The 15441-nt window shown below is 40.6% G+C and overlaps 1 protein-coding gene across 2 annotated transcripts in view; it reads left to right on the top strand.

Moving 5' to 3' along the window:
• PTH1R (parathyroid hormone 1 receptor) overlaps positions 1 to 15441 on the top strand; it is an 857857-nt gene that overhangs the window by 687399 nt on the left and 155017 nt on the right. For both annotated transcript variants that reach the window (XM_069647093.1, XM_069647092.1), the window contains one exon: positions 11480 to 11574. In XM_069647093.1, the coding sequence (XP_069503194.1) occupies positions 11480 to 11574 (95 nt within the window). The remainder of the gene's footprint in view (positions 1 to 11479; positions 11575 to 15441) is intronic.

Below are 15441 nucleotides of genomic sequence, written 5' to 3'. Positions count from 1 at the left end.
GGTGAACAGGTGGTGTTGTGGTTAAAAAGTTCAAAAACGGACCAATAAGGCAAAGGGTGTACAGTTACCCTTCAACCCATCACGGGAGAAATTGACGGCTGGCGAGTTCAGGATTGGGTGGCACGGGGTGTCAGGAATGGAATGGGCACAGCTGCAGGGGCAGGTGCGCAGATTGCTGGGTAAACAACAAAAGCCGGACATACTGGTTATTCACTTAGGGGGGAACAATCTGACAATCCTGGGGAGGGGTGCACTGATCCGGGAAATGATGTTCTCATTACAGGAGCTGGCGGGACAACTGGGAGAAACGGAAATCATCTGGTCGGAGATAATTCCGAGGCCAGAAAGGAGATGTGCGGATAATCACGCAGCTGTGGAGAAGTACAGGCGGAAACTAAATTGTGCAATGGCAAAGTTCTGCAGGGGCAGGGGCTTTGGCCAGATCAGGCACGGCCTGATCAACTTGAAATCCCCGGAATATTTTCTCAAGGATGGGGTGCACTTGTCACCAATGGGGATGGAACTGTTTTACTGGAACATCTGCACAAAAATCCTTGAAATTTAAAGAAAGGAGCAAGGGGGGAGCCACGGTGGGCGGTAACACACCCGTAGCGTGGCAGTGTTTGGCCGAACAAACACAAGAGACAGACTCTGGATGAGCCAGGAGAAAGCCGCAAGGGTCTTCGCTCTTTTCAGACCAGCACCCCTTGGGAGCCTAAGCGGCAGGGGCGTCTGAGGGGAACAACAAGTGCTCAGCTTCCCCCAAGGAAACGGCACTCTCCCCAGCCAGGAGGACCTGCAGGGGCAGGAGAGGCTCGGACGCAAGAGGTTGGGAGATTTGGGCCTACTCTGGACTCTTTGGGAAGGAAAGGGGGAAGCAGGTTATTTGGACACAGAGCAGTCGCTGCACCTTCTGAGTGATTTCCACTAATGTGTGCAGTGTGGTTTTTATGTTATTGTGGAAAATAAATCTGTGGCCTTTTTATGCCAAAAACTAGGCAAGACTCATTCTACACATTTCTGGGGGAAAAGGGGAATGAGCTTTTGCTATGTGTTGGGTCCAAAATGGGCGGATGCCTGGGTTTTGCTTGTTACAGCGCCCTAGAAAGGACTTTCCTGAACCTAGTGATTAGGTGAACTTTTATTGCAACCCGTCAATGTCCCCCTCCCCGTCCATTCTCAGCTCCTTAATCCCTGTGTGAGATGTTGGACAGATAAAAAAAGAGGTGCTGGTAGGCCGGGTTATCCTGCACCACCTCTGCTGGCTCACAGTCCCCATGTCCTCCACACAATAGGAGTTTGAAGGAAAACCAGCAGCGTCTTCTCCAGAGGCACCAAATTGCCTTTTCTCAAAGAGTGTACGGAGCACATCTCCGAATCGGTAGAGCCAGGGAGGTCTCAGGGGCCTTTCAAATTATTCAATGGCTGTGATCCCCACACTTTAGACCAGCAGAACTTCCCCCACCATGTTGGCAGTCTTTTGCCACAACAACATTCTAGGTTAATAGTGTGCATCACAGGCTGCCTTTGATCACAAATTCAGGCTGTCGCCTCCCTCAGGCCTTTTGCAGTATCCATCAATGCTACTATCAACTTGTTGCCTTTTTACTCCAGTTTCATGTACATTAGAACGCTGCTATTAAAGACCAATTCATTGTTTTTCAGTAAAGGTTTACTCTACCATCTTCCCCCGGCTGCTTGCCCTGTCATCATCTGCATCTATGGACACCTTCACTGCATTCCCTTGACACCACCAAAATGTAAGCACCCCATTGATGTCTTAGACTGCTTTTTCCCCCAATGTCATCAGGGGATCCCAAATATGTTGAAATTGGCCCACACAAGCCCTGGCACGTCTTCAGCCAGCCTTGACTAGGACCCTCCTCCAGAGCACAGTAAGAGTCATGCATCTACCTGCCTGACCTTCCTTCCAGATCAATTCATTGTGAAAAAGTGTTTCCTAAATCACTGAAAGCAAACCGATCTCTTTGAACGATCGCTTCCTCCCGGATATGGGAGAAACAATGTGGCACTGAATTGCAACCAGCTTCTGTTGCTGCAGCTGCCCTCCTTTGCAGAAGTGAAAACCGACGCCATGTGCAAGAGCCCACCAGAATCAAGAGATCCCAGATGCTTTCGTAGAGTGTAGCTGTGTGCGATGGATGGTCTCCCTCCACTGTAAACATCCATTTCTGTAGTCACCGGTCACACAGCAATAGGTATATGCAAATCTCCTCCATGAGCGATGTGGGTGTAAGTATCTATATACTCATATGAGTTGAAATGGATGTGCACATATGGGCAAATCTGTCTGCAATAGCATGCTTGTGTGTGTGCCTACAGGTCGGTAAGCATGCATGCAAGGGTTTTACCTACGGAAACGTGTCTTTCGAATGGCTGTATTTAAGGATGTGAGTTAATATGTGTACTGTGTTGCCAGGAATAGCAGCATTGTTTGTATTTTTATATATTTTTTAATGTACATAACACATAGTTTGACATCATAAATTACACTGCCTGGTCAAACCCATCCTCTTCCCACTATGGACAAGGGCCAAAGCAGGCCTCTGACTTTTTCTTTGCCAGTTATATTGCCCTCAGCAAACCTCCCACTCACTGTTTAACCCCGCCCCCCCCTTTAAACCCAACTCCTATGTCCACCCTAAACAGTTAGGAAGCCAACTTATCTTGGTTCAGTTTCTAAATTCATGCACAATTACTCCAATTTGACTTTATATTGCTATATGTGTTACCCTACTCCTAACTCCTGTTTCACGTATCTTCGTGTGCTTCCCTTCCAGTCCTTCATCAGTCCCATCATTGTCTTTCTTTCACATATTTCTCCTCTTACTATTCTTTCACTTCCATTTATTCTGCATTGCTGTTCTGCATCATTTCCCTTGTCTTCCATGCTCCCTCCTCTTACACCTTCCACCTCCTTCTATTTCAATATCCCCTTCCATAAATATCCTTTCCTTCTATGTCATCTCATGCTCTCAAAATGTAATGTGCTTCTATTTCCTTCTTTATTTCATTTCATCTCAGTTACCCTCAATAGAATAAGATGATAACTTTCATCAGCAATTAATTAAGCTTGATAGGGAGCACGCCCGGTGATAACGGATGTCCCTCCCTAGCGGAAGTCCCGGTCAGGAAGTGACATCATGCGAGTGACCTGGAAGTCCCACCCTAGCGGAACGCCTATCCCGGAAGTGATGTAGTGATGTTTAATTGGAACTTAGGCCTTAGCGGCTGTGTTACCCCGGATGTGACATCATAGGTGCTAGCTGTGAAGCCCCTACAAAGCCGGCAGTCCAAACATGATGGGTGACCTATTCCAGAAGTGGCCTAGACCGTTTCGCCTAAAGACTCAACTCTTTGAGGTTATGGGCATGTGTGTTGACCATTTTCTGTCCCAGATGTCCACCCAAATACCCAGAAGTGTGTTGCAGTTTTTGATAGTTCACTGGGGGTGCCTGGAGATGAGGTCTGCGCGTAGTCATCTTTAGGGATGCGTAGTGAGTGGTGTATATACAGCAGGTGTTTGAGAGGGAGGTACATGCCGCTCCTGAAGCCCTGGAAAAACCCACTTGTGCAGCACCAGCGATACCCAGAATTATGAAGCGCTATAGCTACTACTCTAAGAATAATCGAGGGACTGATCATTTTAACACCATTCAAAATTGGTAATCACTGTACATTTTTGTTTCAGAAAACATCACAAGTGGCTAATAGCAATTGCAATTACTTCCCAGCTAAATCAGAGGATATGCAGTAGTTTGGCATATTGTGAGGCAGTTACATCCTCAGGCATGTTAATACTCCACTAATAGAGACATGTAGACATGTACTTTGTCATGCGCAAGTGACAATGGAATGACTCTATGTCAGGGAGATTGTTTTTTACAGGCATCTGTTGCAGTGTTCATTTCTCAACAGAATAGCATTGCAGTGTGGCGCTTGCATTGCACATAGCAATGAAAGCTATTGAATGTAGTTATGCAGTTGGTTCAATATGCTTTGGTGGTTGAAAATGTGTCAATGTTTATGGAGAGTTTGATTGTGTGTGTTTTTGTGCATGGGATGCTGTCTGGAACAGCTCTGTGTGTGTTGACCACTTCCAGTAGCTTTATAAGGAAAGGGGATGTGTAGTGTGGTCCTTGCATTGCATTTATCAATGAAAGCTATGGAATGTACAGAAGTAGTGGAACCCTGGGTTCCTTCAGGGTTCCAGGAGTGTCAGTTGGACATTCAAGATAGGAGAGACAGCTAGAAGGATGTCATTACCTGCTCTCTCTAACCATACACCCTGTAACACCAATACAGCACTTCTACTTGTGTACTCAATGGCTCGAGGGTCCATCCTGCCTCTCACCTGTGTATCCCGTGAATCCATACACTACAAGCATGTGGCTAAGATTAGATCAAAAAGTTGAACAATTGGGGAGATGGGAGGAATTTTCATCCTCTGTGCCAAAGGACCTGCTCAAATTATGGAATGATTAAAATGATTAAAATATTCTTACTGAAAGTGTAAAACATGGCATCAACAAGTTGTATCCAATGAAAAAATGTGACATATTGTTTTTAGAAAAAATCACATAAGTCTAGTCACTGCTCTAAAGTTAGTTGGCTTTCCTAGTAAATGAAGAGTTCTCAGATTCTTCATACTGGGTTTCTTGAACACTTTATATTGTGAAATGAGTAAAATGCTGCCCTTTAAGAGCTAAGAGCTGATTTAAAAGTGAAGCCACCAGAGCAAGTGCTGTTAGACAAGTGTTGTTGCTGTCTCGCTGTCGCGGCCATCTCCTTGCCTGTTCATTGAGTGAAATACAAACTTTTAAAGGGCTATTGCATTGAGGACTCACGGACCACATGTTGGTAATAGACATTTACAAGTGACTATATGTGTATTTGAACGGCTAACGGCTAACATCACCGTCCGAACTTACCCAATACTTGTGTTTGTTTGTATTCATAGTGTCATTGCCCCGCCTCCCACTCCAGCAACCATATCTGTTGCGTGCTCATGCATTGGCATGCGCACGTTGGAGCAAGGGTTGTTGGACAAGTGTTGTTGCTGTCTCGCTGACTAGTGAGAGAGCGGGAGGCAAAGGCAGAAAACTCCAAAAGTAAGACTCTTTGAAGCGTGTTCAAGAAACTCAGTATAATTAAGTCTGAGTCTCATTGTAGCATGGTGGGGCATAAATATTCATTGAAAACAAGCATGCCCTCAAACCCGGCCTTATTAACATCACCAGCAAAGGCCACATTGGAGAATCCTTATGACAATGGTCTCCCCGTTAGAAAAAGCCTACTATCTACAAAGTGGAAAGCACATGGGGTATGCAAACTCCATCGTTCAGTCTCCCTTTCCGCTGACAAACAATCCTTTTGTGTATCAGACGAGTCACGGAAAGTGAAAGATTTTACCCTTGGGACAACGGGTGGAGCAGACGATTCACATGGCAATAATTTCGGGGAGCAATGTAGCAGAAACAACAATGGTGAAGGGTTGCTATCCGACCCAATTCTGCCATCACAACCTAATTCTGATAAAGAAGTTATCTCGAGTGAAATTACTGATGCAACATTAGAATCGGTTAGTATTACAGGGGTTTTGCTGCCCGCTAATCTTTCTAATAAAGAAGTAATCTTGTGTGAAATTACTGATGTAACATTAGAATCCGTTAGTATTACAGGGGTTTTGCAGCCTATCAATCTTTCTTCCAGTGTTGTAAATATATCTAATGTGAAAACCAACATGATATTGTTGGAGCCAGGGGCTCTGGTGACCTGCTCAGTCTCAGCACAACATAAATTACCCCAGGCATATGAACAGCTCACTGTAGCCGGGGAAATCGATGATGAGGCCCTAGATTTTATGAACACCACTAATAAATCAGAAAAGGTTCACAAGAAGTTATGTACATTTGTTCAAACAAAGGGGATCTAATCCAGCTTCATGAAGAAATAGAGGGCAGTAGACTGGGAACCCAGGTACTGCCAATTGTAACCAATAATTCACATAGTCTACAAGGACCTAATTTTATATACTTAAATCTCCAATCTTATTTGATAAATCACCTACTCAATCAATAGCTGAGTCCATATCCTTTATAGCTCCCACTCCAATGCGTTCACAATTTAACGTCTTGGCTGAGGAACCAGAATACATCATACACAACCAACAATCAACGCGATATTCCTTTCCAGAAGCTCCTGCACTCAACAACACACTGAGTGCCATAAACACAGCATTATTAGGGATCGAAAAACTTTATGAAGTATTAGATGACAAAATGAATAAACAAAGGGCAATGCTGGTACAAATCCAAGAGCAAGTAAGCTCGCTGAAAAAATCTACGTTCAAAGTGAATGATGCAATGGGAACACAACAACCATTGACTCGACCCCCTGTACAATCACATATTAATGACAATAAGGCTCAGGAAAGTAGACATGGACAGGGTGACTCTCGAGAAAAACATCATGGTTATAACAACGAGCCTCCATTACAAATCCGGAGCTTAATTGTATCCCCAGAAATCACCAGCAGTAGTAGTGTGCATATACATCTAGAAAATCCTATGACAAATCCTACAATACAGCTTCCAACTCATCCCCTTTCCCTGGCCATTACTAGACCAACAGAAGAGCAAGGGGATAATATTTTACAAGTATTTGATACCAAGAAAACGGACTCTATTAAAGCACCGGCACAAGGAAAATTCAGGAAAAAAGGGAAAAGAATTGTTTGGCATAAAAATGACAAGCTAATATAACTAAATCAAACACAAAAAGGTTTATAAAAATAATATCAGCTGTGGGGAAACGTAAAGAAACAACCGAATTGACTACTATAAAATCTGGCGAAGATGGAGGGGAAATTAAGACATTGAAACACAAACCCTTAGATGATCTAGTGGAGCTAACCACTGCAGTAATAGCCTTCAAACCTTTTGCAAAACAAATAACTAAAATGCCAGTTACAATGGCACCCCAACCACAATTTCTTTTTAATGCTCAAAACACTGAAAGTCACACGTCAAAACAATTTAGTTCAGTGATAGGTCATACTGATAAACCAATCACAAATAAAATTCATATGGTGGCTCCAAAAATCAAACATAGTTGTGCCAACTATGCAAGAATTGAGAGATAAGAGCGTCAATTGAACTCTATATCTCTCAGAATCAAGCTCAGACAAAAGACTATAGTAATACAGTGCCAATAGAAACACCCAATCTTCATTTGCTATTACAAGACCAGGTTACCACTCGAAAGATAGATGAGACAGCCTTTAATATGCATCATACTGGCCTGATAAGTACTAGAGCATTTACGGATAAGATGGGAAAGAATCTAGGCAACTAACTGAAAAAAAGCATGAATCAGTATAAACATCATCATCAATAACTGATCAAATGTAGAGATCATTCATATTTAAAGGACAACCTAAATAGGGCAAGTATTTTAAATATATGTGCTGAAATTCTTAGACGAGCCAATCTGTCTACAATTGACATTAACCTCGTAGAATTTATGGATCATCAAAATCTTACAGAAGCCAGGATGTACATATGTCAAGCTTAAAGTATAATATTCTCTGGAAAGCTAGAACGGCTTTGTACAACCTAGCTTTGATATTACTGCAAGACCAAGTTCAAGAAAATCAAACAGAAGGAGGCCCTAAATTGAGAATCCATAACTCGAGCAAGCATGAAAAACAGCGTACCATAGTCCATAAACCATGACAACAGATTCAGGGACAAAGGTCGTAACAACATGGGTTATTGGAATCAATCAGCCTGCTCTCCTGGAACATAAGAGGACATAAACATGTTATTAATGCTCCAGCCAGTGACATCATCACTCATGATACTATTATGTTCCAGGAAACGTGGCGGGTAAGCACCCTGGTTTAGGAATCGCACACAATATTGTCAGTGCCAGCCCTAAAAAGAAACTCAGGGCGCCCAATGGGCGGCTTGATGATTGCAATTAAGAAAAACAAGGACCTTCAGATGTCAATCATGTTTCTCGCCATCATCCTGTTTTCAGGTAGTGAAACTCACTAGGCATAACTTGTGCATTGCCATCATTAATATCTACTGGAGTAAACAACTCCTCATTACTAACCAATTTTTTTAACACCTAACGTCCATATTAGATAATTTGACTCTAAATAGTTCACCAAACCATACACTCATTTGATACCGGCTGCAAATGAGGAATTAAATATAGCCGAAAAACAATGGAATGTATTAATGAGTGATAGAAATTTGGTTATGGTGAATGGTTCAATGTATGGGGATGTTCCTCCACAATCTGCATGGCATAGAGATCAGCAACAAGCGATCATTGTTTATATCTTTGTAGATAGACAATTATTTAATTAAATCAAATCAATGGTGGTCATACCGTCCAATCTTAGTGATCATAATCAGTGTGCCTCATCTGCAGATTTGTTAGTGCACGAGACCCAATATAATTAAATATAATTAAATATGCCATCAACAGATATGATGGTGAATAATGCAGGAAATAGAATACTTTGGACGAAAGCAAAATTGTGCCATCAGGAATGTACTCTTTGGAATCAGTTTAACATCAAAGTAATCAGGAGGGAGGTTGTTATGTGCAAGCGATGCAGATATTTAAATTGACAAAATTACCGAATGGTAGTCTCCTTCATAGAAATATCCATGCTTTTGATTTGGAGTTGAAGCACAAAAAGGCCCAATTAAGAAGAGAAATACGTAATTTTAAATTCACATCTTTTGCAACAAAATGTATAAAAGAGAAACAGTTAATGAAAACATGCAAAGCATGGATAAAATCAACACAATTGTTACAATACCAGAATGATGGTGAAAGAATGATGATGCAAATTATTAGTGAATCTTCTGGTGGTATATGGGCTCTTTTAAACAAAGGTTTATACAAAACTCAAATATCAGTGCAGACCAACCCTATATCTCAAGAAGCATGGCAGGTCTATTACAGTGATACATACTGATCTCCCTTTGTTAAAATGAACATGAAGCTTAATAGGGTCAACTCCAATAGTGTCTTCAACCTTGATTTGGATGATATTGCTCATTGTACATCGAAGTTAAGTTTATCCCGTGCTGCAGGGCCCGATGGGTTACATAAATGCGTGATCAAACAATACCCAGAACAATGGGCTCGTATTTTATATCAGCTATTTATCAAAGTCTTCAATACAGGCAAAATACCGGCCTCTTGGAAAAAATCAATCATTCTTCCAATTTATAAAAAAGGTGATAGGGCCGACCCTTCTTCTTATATAGCCTTGTTGGACTGTCCAGGCAAGATATTTGCCTGGTTAGTTCTGGTCGAGTTTAACCGCTGGTTAAATAAAAAGAATATTTGTGATCCTTATCAAACGGGTTTCATTCCCGGGGTAGGCACAGCTCTAAATCTAATAACATTCAAAAGCATCATACAGAGAGCACAACAATGTAAACAGGCAATCTATGTTGCAATTACAGATTTCCGCACTGCGTTTGATGCTTTACCAAGAGAGCTACTTTATAAACATCGTATGGAGAAGGGTTGCCCCTGGTACATCCTCAAATGGATAGTTGAACTTCATACTAAAACCAGCATTCAAATTTGTTTGAGTACTGAAGGTTTATTAACTGATTTCATAGAGACTGATCGAGGATTGAAGCAAGGCTGCCTACTAGCATCTGTTATTTAACTTTTTTATTGCAGACCTAGGATCTTGGTTCAATAATGTGGTCAGACTTGCCAAGACTTAATGCATCAGAAATAAAATGGTTATTATATGACAATTACATGGTATTAATCTCTAAAACACCGAATGAATTAAAAACCATGTTACGTGCGCTTGACTTATATGCACACATTTTTTTTATTATGATAAATACATTGAAGACAAAAGTTATACAGTTCGGGAATTGTAAACAAAGAGCAGGTCACCATGCATGGATCGTTCAAAATGAAAGCTTGCAAACAGTCAATTCTTATAAGTATCTAGACCTATGTTTCAGTAATAAACCGGGGGATACTCCTTTTGAACATCAAATAAATATAAAGCAGCAGACAGCATTATTGCAAGCGAGTATTATTAAGGCCAACTTTTGTACATTTTCAATAATGCTATTAATTCTTTATTAAAAACAGAAAGTTACACCTGTGATTTTGTTTGGCATGGAAGCAAAAAACTGAAAAATTACACATGCTGGTCCAAAGTAGAAGGCTATTATTGGAAGAACATACTGAACCTGCCGATGTCAAAACCAATGCCTATTATCAAAAATGAACTGCACCTAATATCGCTGTGCGCGTTGTACAAATGGAAAGTGTGCTCACTGTACCGAAAATTTACTATGGGTCAGATAGAGAATAGTTTGCTAGAAATAATGTCTGTTTATCTTAAAACATCATTGGATTCATTCCCAAAATTGTGGCATACTAAAGCACGGCAAATCATGGATGATGCAGATATTTCTGAGACATTGCTACAAGGAAAAACAGATAAGGCTAAATGTAAAATATGGGAGCTTGATTGGATACAAACAAGACTAAAAGTATGCAATATCAAAAATTCAACCAAGAGCTGTTTGTCTTAAAAAATATAACGTTGTTGCAGATTTAGTTTGATCTCCCACCCTGCATCATTGTGATGATTTCCCGCATTTTAGATTACGTTTATGGGCAAAACGAGAAATTGGGTACAAAAGAAAATTATTGACACGGGAAAACTCAAAGAGTAGATTCTGTGATGGAAATGATGAAACCCTGAGACATCTACTTACAGAATGTCTGTTGCTATTACAACAAAGATGCATTAATTTCAAGAGCTGCCTTGAGAATTATATATGTATGACTAGCAAGAAACTATGGACCTTGTTATTTCACATGAATAGAAAATCTGTAAGCTATGCTACAACCAATTTTTATAATGACATAGATTTAAAGACAGAGGGAAATCCATCTTGAGTAATTAGTTAAAGTCAAAAAGTAGTTGCTTAATGTTTGAGTATAGTAATGATTATTTTTATTGTTTTATTGAAATATGATAATGGACATAAGTTCATGTAGTTTTTAAATCTCTGACTCCTTAAGAAGAGATGTGTTACTATTTGTAAATATATTGTAGATGTCTTCATCAAGATGTGTTTAGTTAATAGTATATTTTTATTGAAATGTTTAGTCTTTCTTTTTTATTATTATATGTATGTTAACAAGATGTATATTATAATCACATGTATTTGTATAAAGTTGTTTATTCATATTATGATAGTTGAAAGGGGAGATTTATCTTGACCAATCAACATAATAAAACAAAACAAAAAGTGAAGCCACTTGCCAGCGCATTATGCTTCCTGAGCCCTATTCTCTATGCAGCTATACACAAGAGAATCCTGCTAGGAAATGCCATTCCCCACTCATCTCACATGTGATTCTCATTTTCTCACCGCAGGAGGTCTTTGATCGCCTTTATCTCATTTACACGGTTGGTTACTCCATCTCTCTGGGATCCTTAACAGTTGCTGTCCTCATCCTGGGATACTTCAGGTAAGTGGAGCATTGTATTGAATAACTCCAGCTGGTGTAAGCGTTGCTCTTCTGGAAATGTAAATGCTTGCCTTTTGACTACTATAGGATAAACGACTGAGTCAATCTGCTAGTGTTCACCCACCAATCAGGTCAAGGCGACCTTTCGCAAAGGAATGAATTTTAAACCTTTAAAGGGTCATTCCGTTCACCACTGAATGTGCATTCAATGTGTACATCAAGCATGCGCCAATGTTAATTATATTCATTTTATTACAGAATGATTCTCCCAAATTCATTGTCCTTTTACTGTAAAACAAATGTGATATGCCAATGTCCAGCTTTCGTGAATATGCTTTTCTTATGCAATTCAAGAGCACAGGATTTGGGTTTCCTAAAGCAAGTAATGTCCAGTGAGCGTACAAGTGTGCGCATCAATACAAATTATATGGGCAGCTAAGCTGCACTAACCTGACAACCTCTAAGTGGTGAATCGACTTTGGGGATCAAGATGAAATATTGTATTGAAGACCTGTTTTCTCTGTAGACCAGTGATGGAACCATTGGTCTTCACCATTGTCGGCATATGTGTGAGTTATTTGGAATTCTCGACCTAGGGCTTTTTGTGGGATTAGTTACAAAAATAATTTTACAGACACACATTGCATCAATTGGTAAATTGAAATATTCATCTACACAGCACCAATGTCTTCAGTCTGGACTGTTTATGCTTTTCCATGCCTCCAAGCCCTTGGATGTCTGTGAAATAACTGGAGAAAAAAAGAACGGAGTAGAAATTAAGTTCTTTTGGGCGAAAAACTAAAATTACTGTTGGGGTTTTGCACTTTTTTAAATAATGTCCCTCCTCTCCCCAACCCACTTCCCCATACCCCAGGTTATACCCTTACCCCACCCCCACATATTTTTAAAAGAAAAGTGCAAACATTTCGAAAAAATTAAAACAAAAAAAACCCAGTAATTTCTACTTTGTTAAAGTCTCAATCGTTTTTTCCTATGGATATCCAAGCCCTTTGCTAACCTCCTCACAACCTTTAGCGTCCTATCTCAACTACATGCTGATAACAGACACTTCTTGATTCACCTGGAAAGTGTTAACATCAAGATCCTCACGCTCACTGGCTACCTGATTCAAATTCAAGACAGGATATCCTTCAGCTGTCTGTGCCTAAATGGGATCAGGAAGGAGAGCCTGTTATGCGGTCTGACAACAGTAAAACATGTGCCATTTGAGTGCGTCCACACTACTGGCACCATCCCCCATCCAGGAATCCAGGGTAAACAATATTGGATTGATCTTTGACACAGACCTCATGTTCAGCACTTAGATCAATTTAACAGTAAAAGGTTCAGATTGCCACCTCCACAATTGTTTTATTTTTTATTTTGTGCATTTAGGAGACATTCGGTCCTTTCACACATAAAATCAATAAAATACAGTATAATTTCATTAAAAATACAACAATGCATCATCAAAACATGATAAAATAGTCATAGGTGAGCATTGCATGTTACACATTTGTTGAATTAATCATAAATTCATTGATTCTCTCTCGATGTGTGGTCACTTGAAGAATGTGTACCTTGAGTTAATTTTGAGCCAGACATGAAAGACAGAAGCAGAAATAACAAACGATTCACCACAATATAACTTAACAATATCCAAAACTGATCAGAGCCAAATGTACAAATTGTGCATATCCCCTTAAGTAGAAAGCATTCAAAACCTTGCAGTCCATGATGACATGTTGCGCGGTTTCAACATGGGCGGTACATAGCTGTCATTAGAATGTAGAATGTCATTAGAATGTCATTATAAATACAACAATGCATCATCAAAAAATGATAAAATAGTCATAGGCGAGCATTGCATGTTACACATTTGTTGAATTAATCATACATTCATTGATTCTCTCTCGATGTGTGCTCACTTGAAGAATGTGTACTCTGAGTTAATTTTGAGCCAGACATGAAAGATAGAAGCAGAAATAACAAACGATTCACTACAATATAACTTAACAATATCCAAAACTGATCAGAGCCAAAATGTACAAATTGTGTATATCCCCTTAAGTAGAAAGCATTAAAAACCTTGCAGTCCGTGATGACATGTCACGCGGTTTCAACATTGCTGACAGAGGCGCTCATCTCTTTTTATCCCCCTCCAAGCCCCTGTATTGGCCAGAACCAGAAGTATGTCAAATCGTAGATGAAGTATGAAGTTTATAAGGGCAGGGAAGTGGAGAGTGACAAGATATTTACGAGGAGAATCACCAAATAAACCCTGCTTCGAATACACAGCATTCTTGCTCATCAATGCCAGTCTAGTGAGGGAAGTAATGCGATCATATATGCAGGATTTGCCACTCAACCCACTCAGAAATATAGGGACAGCACACATGTTAGAACAAAGCAAATTGATGTCTCGACAGTGTATTACCACTGTGGTCTCCAATTCCCTGTACCAGGTACTTTTAGATTGAAAATTGCTATGGATTAGTGTAGAATAAAACAGGGAAAACGTAGAGCTCCAGTTGTATTTGATATCCACCCAGAGCTAACATGCCACACTTTCCAGGAGAACACAAGTGACTGGAGGCCCAGGTCCAGTTGCAAGGCCTCAACTAGAATGGAACTGGCTAGATTCAGTATGGAGCATAGGATTTTGGCCTCAAGTTTCGGCAGCCACAACACTGCTTTCAAAGGCAAGACATTGAGAGCATATAGGATAGTTGGTATGATGGACACCCTGTATGCAATAATGAGGGATTCTATAGATCTGCCCCCATTATCAAGAATAAACCACCTAATAGCCAACCACATGGCCCAAGTTTTCGTCACTATCTTCATCCTCCAGGTGAGCCAAAGATGGAGAAGGCTGTTTATGAACACTGAGGTATTTATAGGCACGGACAGTCTCCAGCCGAACACTATCAAGCACCCACGAAAATGCCTCCTTATCCTTTTTCCTCCTACCGTAAATCATGACTTTGGTCTTAGAGATGATCATTTTCAATACATTGAGTTTAGACTACGATTTCAGCACATTTAGAGATCACTGCAATCCCATGGTGGTGCTGTCCATGACCACAGTGTCATCTGCGTACATAAGGCTGACTGTGTCCACTTTGCCAAATCGGGGAGGGAAGTTGTGTGCCAATTTTAAAGACTGCTGCATGTCAGAGACATAGAGGTTATAAAGCAGGGGTGCCAAGGCACACCCCTGCTTCAGTCCCATATTAGTGTGAGAGAACTTTGACAATGCTCCCTCCTGCGAGAGTCTGGCTCTAACCCTGGTCTTGCAATACAGGAGTTTTATGACGTGCAACAATGTGTTGTCAATGACCCATGCTGCCAGTTTATCCCATAAGCGGGAGCACATCACATTGTCAAAGGCAGCACTATAATCCACAAAACATAAATACAGTGGCATACCTTTATAGTTGTAAGCATCATATATATATAGATGTGGCCCGGGAAGATGCTCACTTTCCACCCACTCATTCAAAAGTTGAAGAAGCAACCCCACAAAAAGTTTAGAACTGCAGTCTAGCATAGCTGATAAGCGCTAGCAGGTCGGATTGGCAAGAGACATGTGTGCTGAATAGTCCAGCTCCTTTGATGAGCAGCAATTACCCTTGAGATGGATGGGGATACAGGCCTTACTCATACATCAGATAATAGAGCCGACTCAGGAAGTTGGCAAAAGGAAGACTGTTTTATAATCAATTATCTAGAACAGGGAGCATAACGAACATCAAACCAAACGCTTGATCTTCAAACACAAAGCATTTTAGAAAACACTGTACTTTTATAAGCAAAATGTGTCATCAATGATGTTGACGTATGTCACTACCAACGTCATCCTGC

Source organism: Ambystoma mexicanum, chromosome 2q, assembly GCF_040938575.1.
Source record: "Ambystoma mexicanum isolate Mex_15411 chromosome 2q, UKY_AmexF1_1, whole genome shotgun sequence".
Classification (NCBI taxonomy): domain Eukaryota; kingdom Metazoa; phylum Chordata; class Amphibia; order Caudata; family Ambystomatidae; genus Ambystoma; species Ambystoma mexicanum.
The sequence above is the reverse complement of the archived record's forward strand: the minus strand, read 5'-3'. Positions and strand labels throughout refer to the sequence as shown.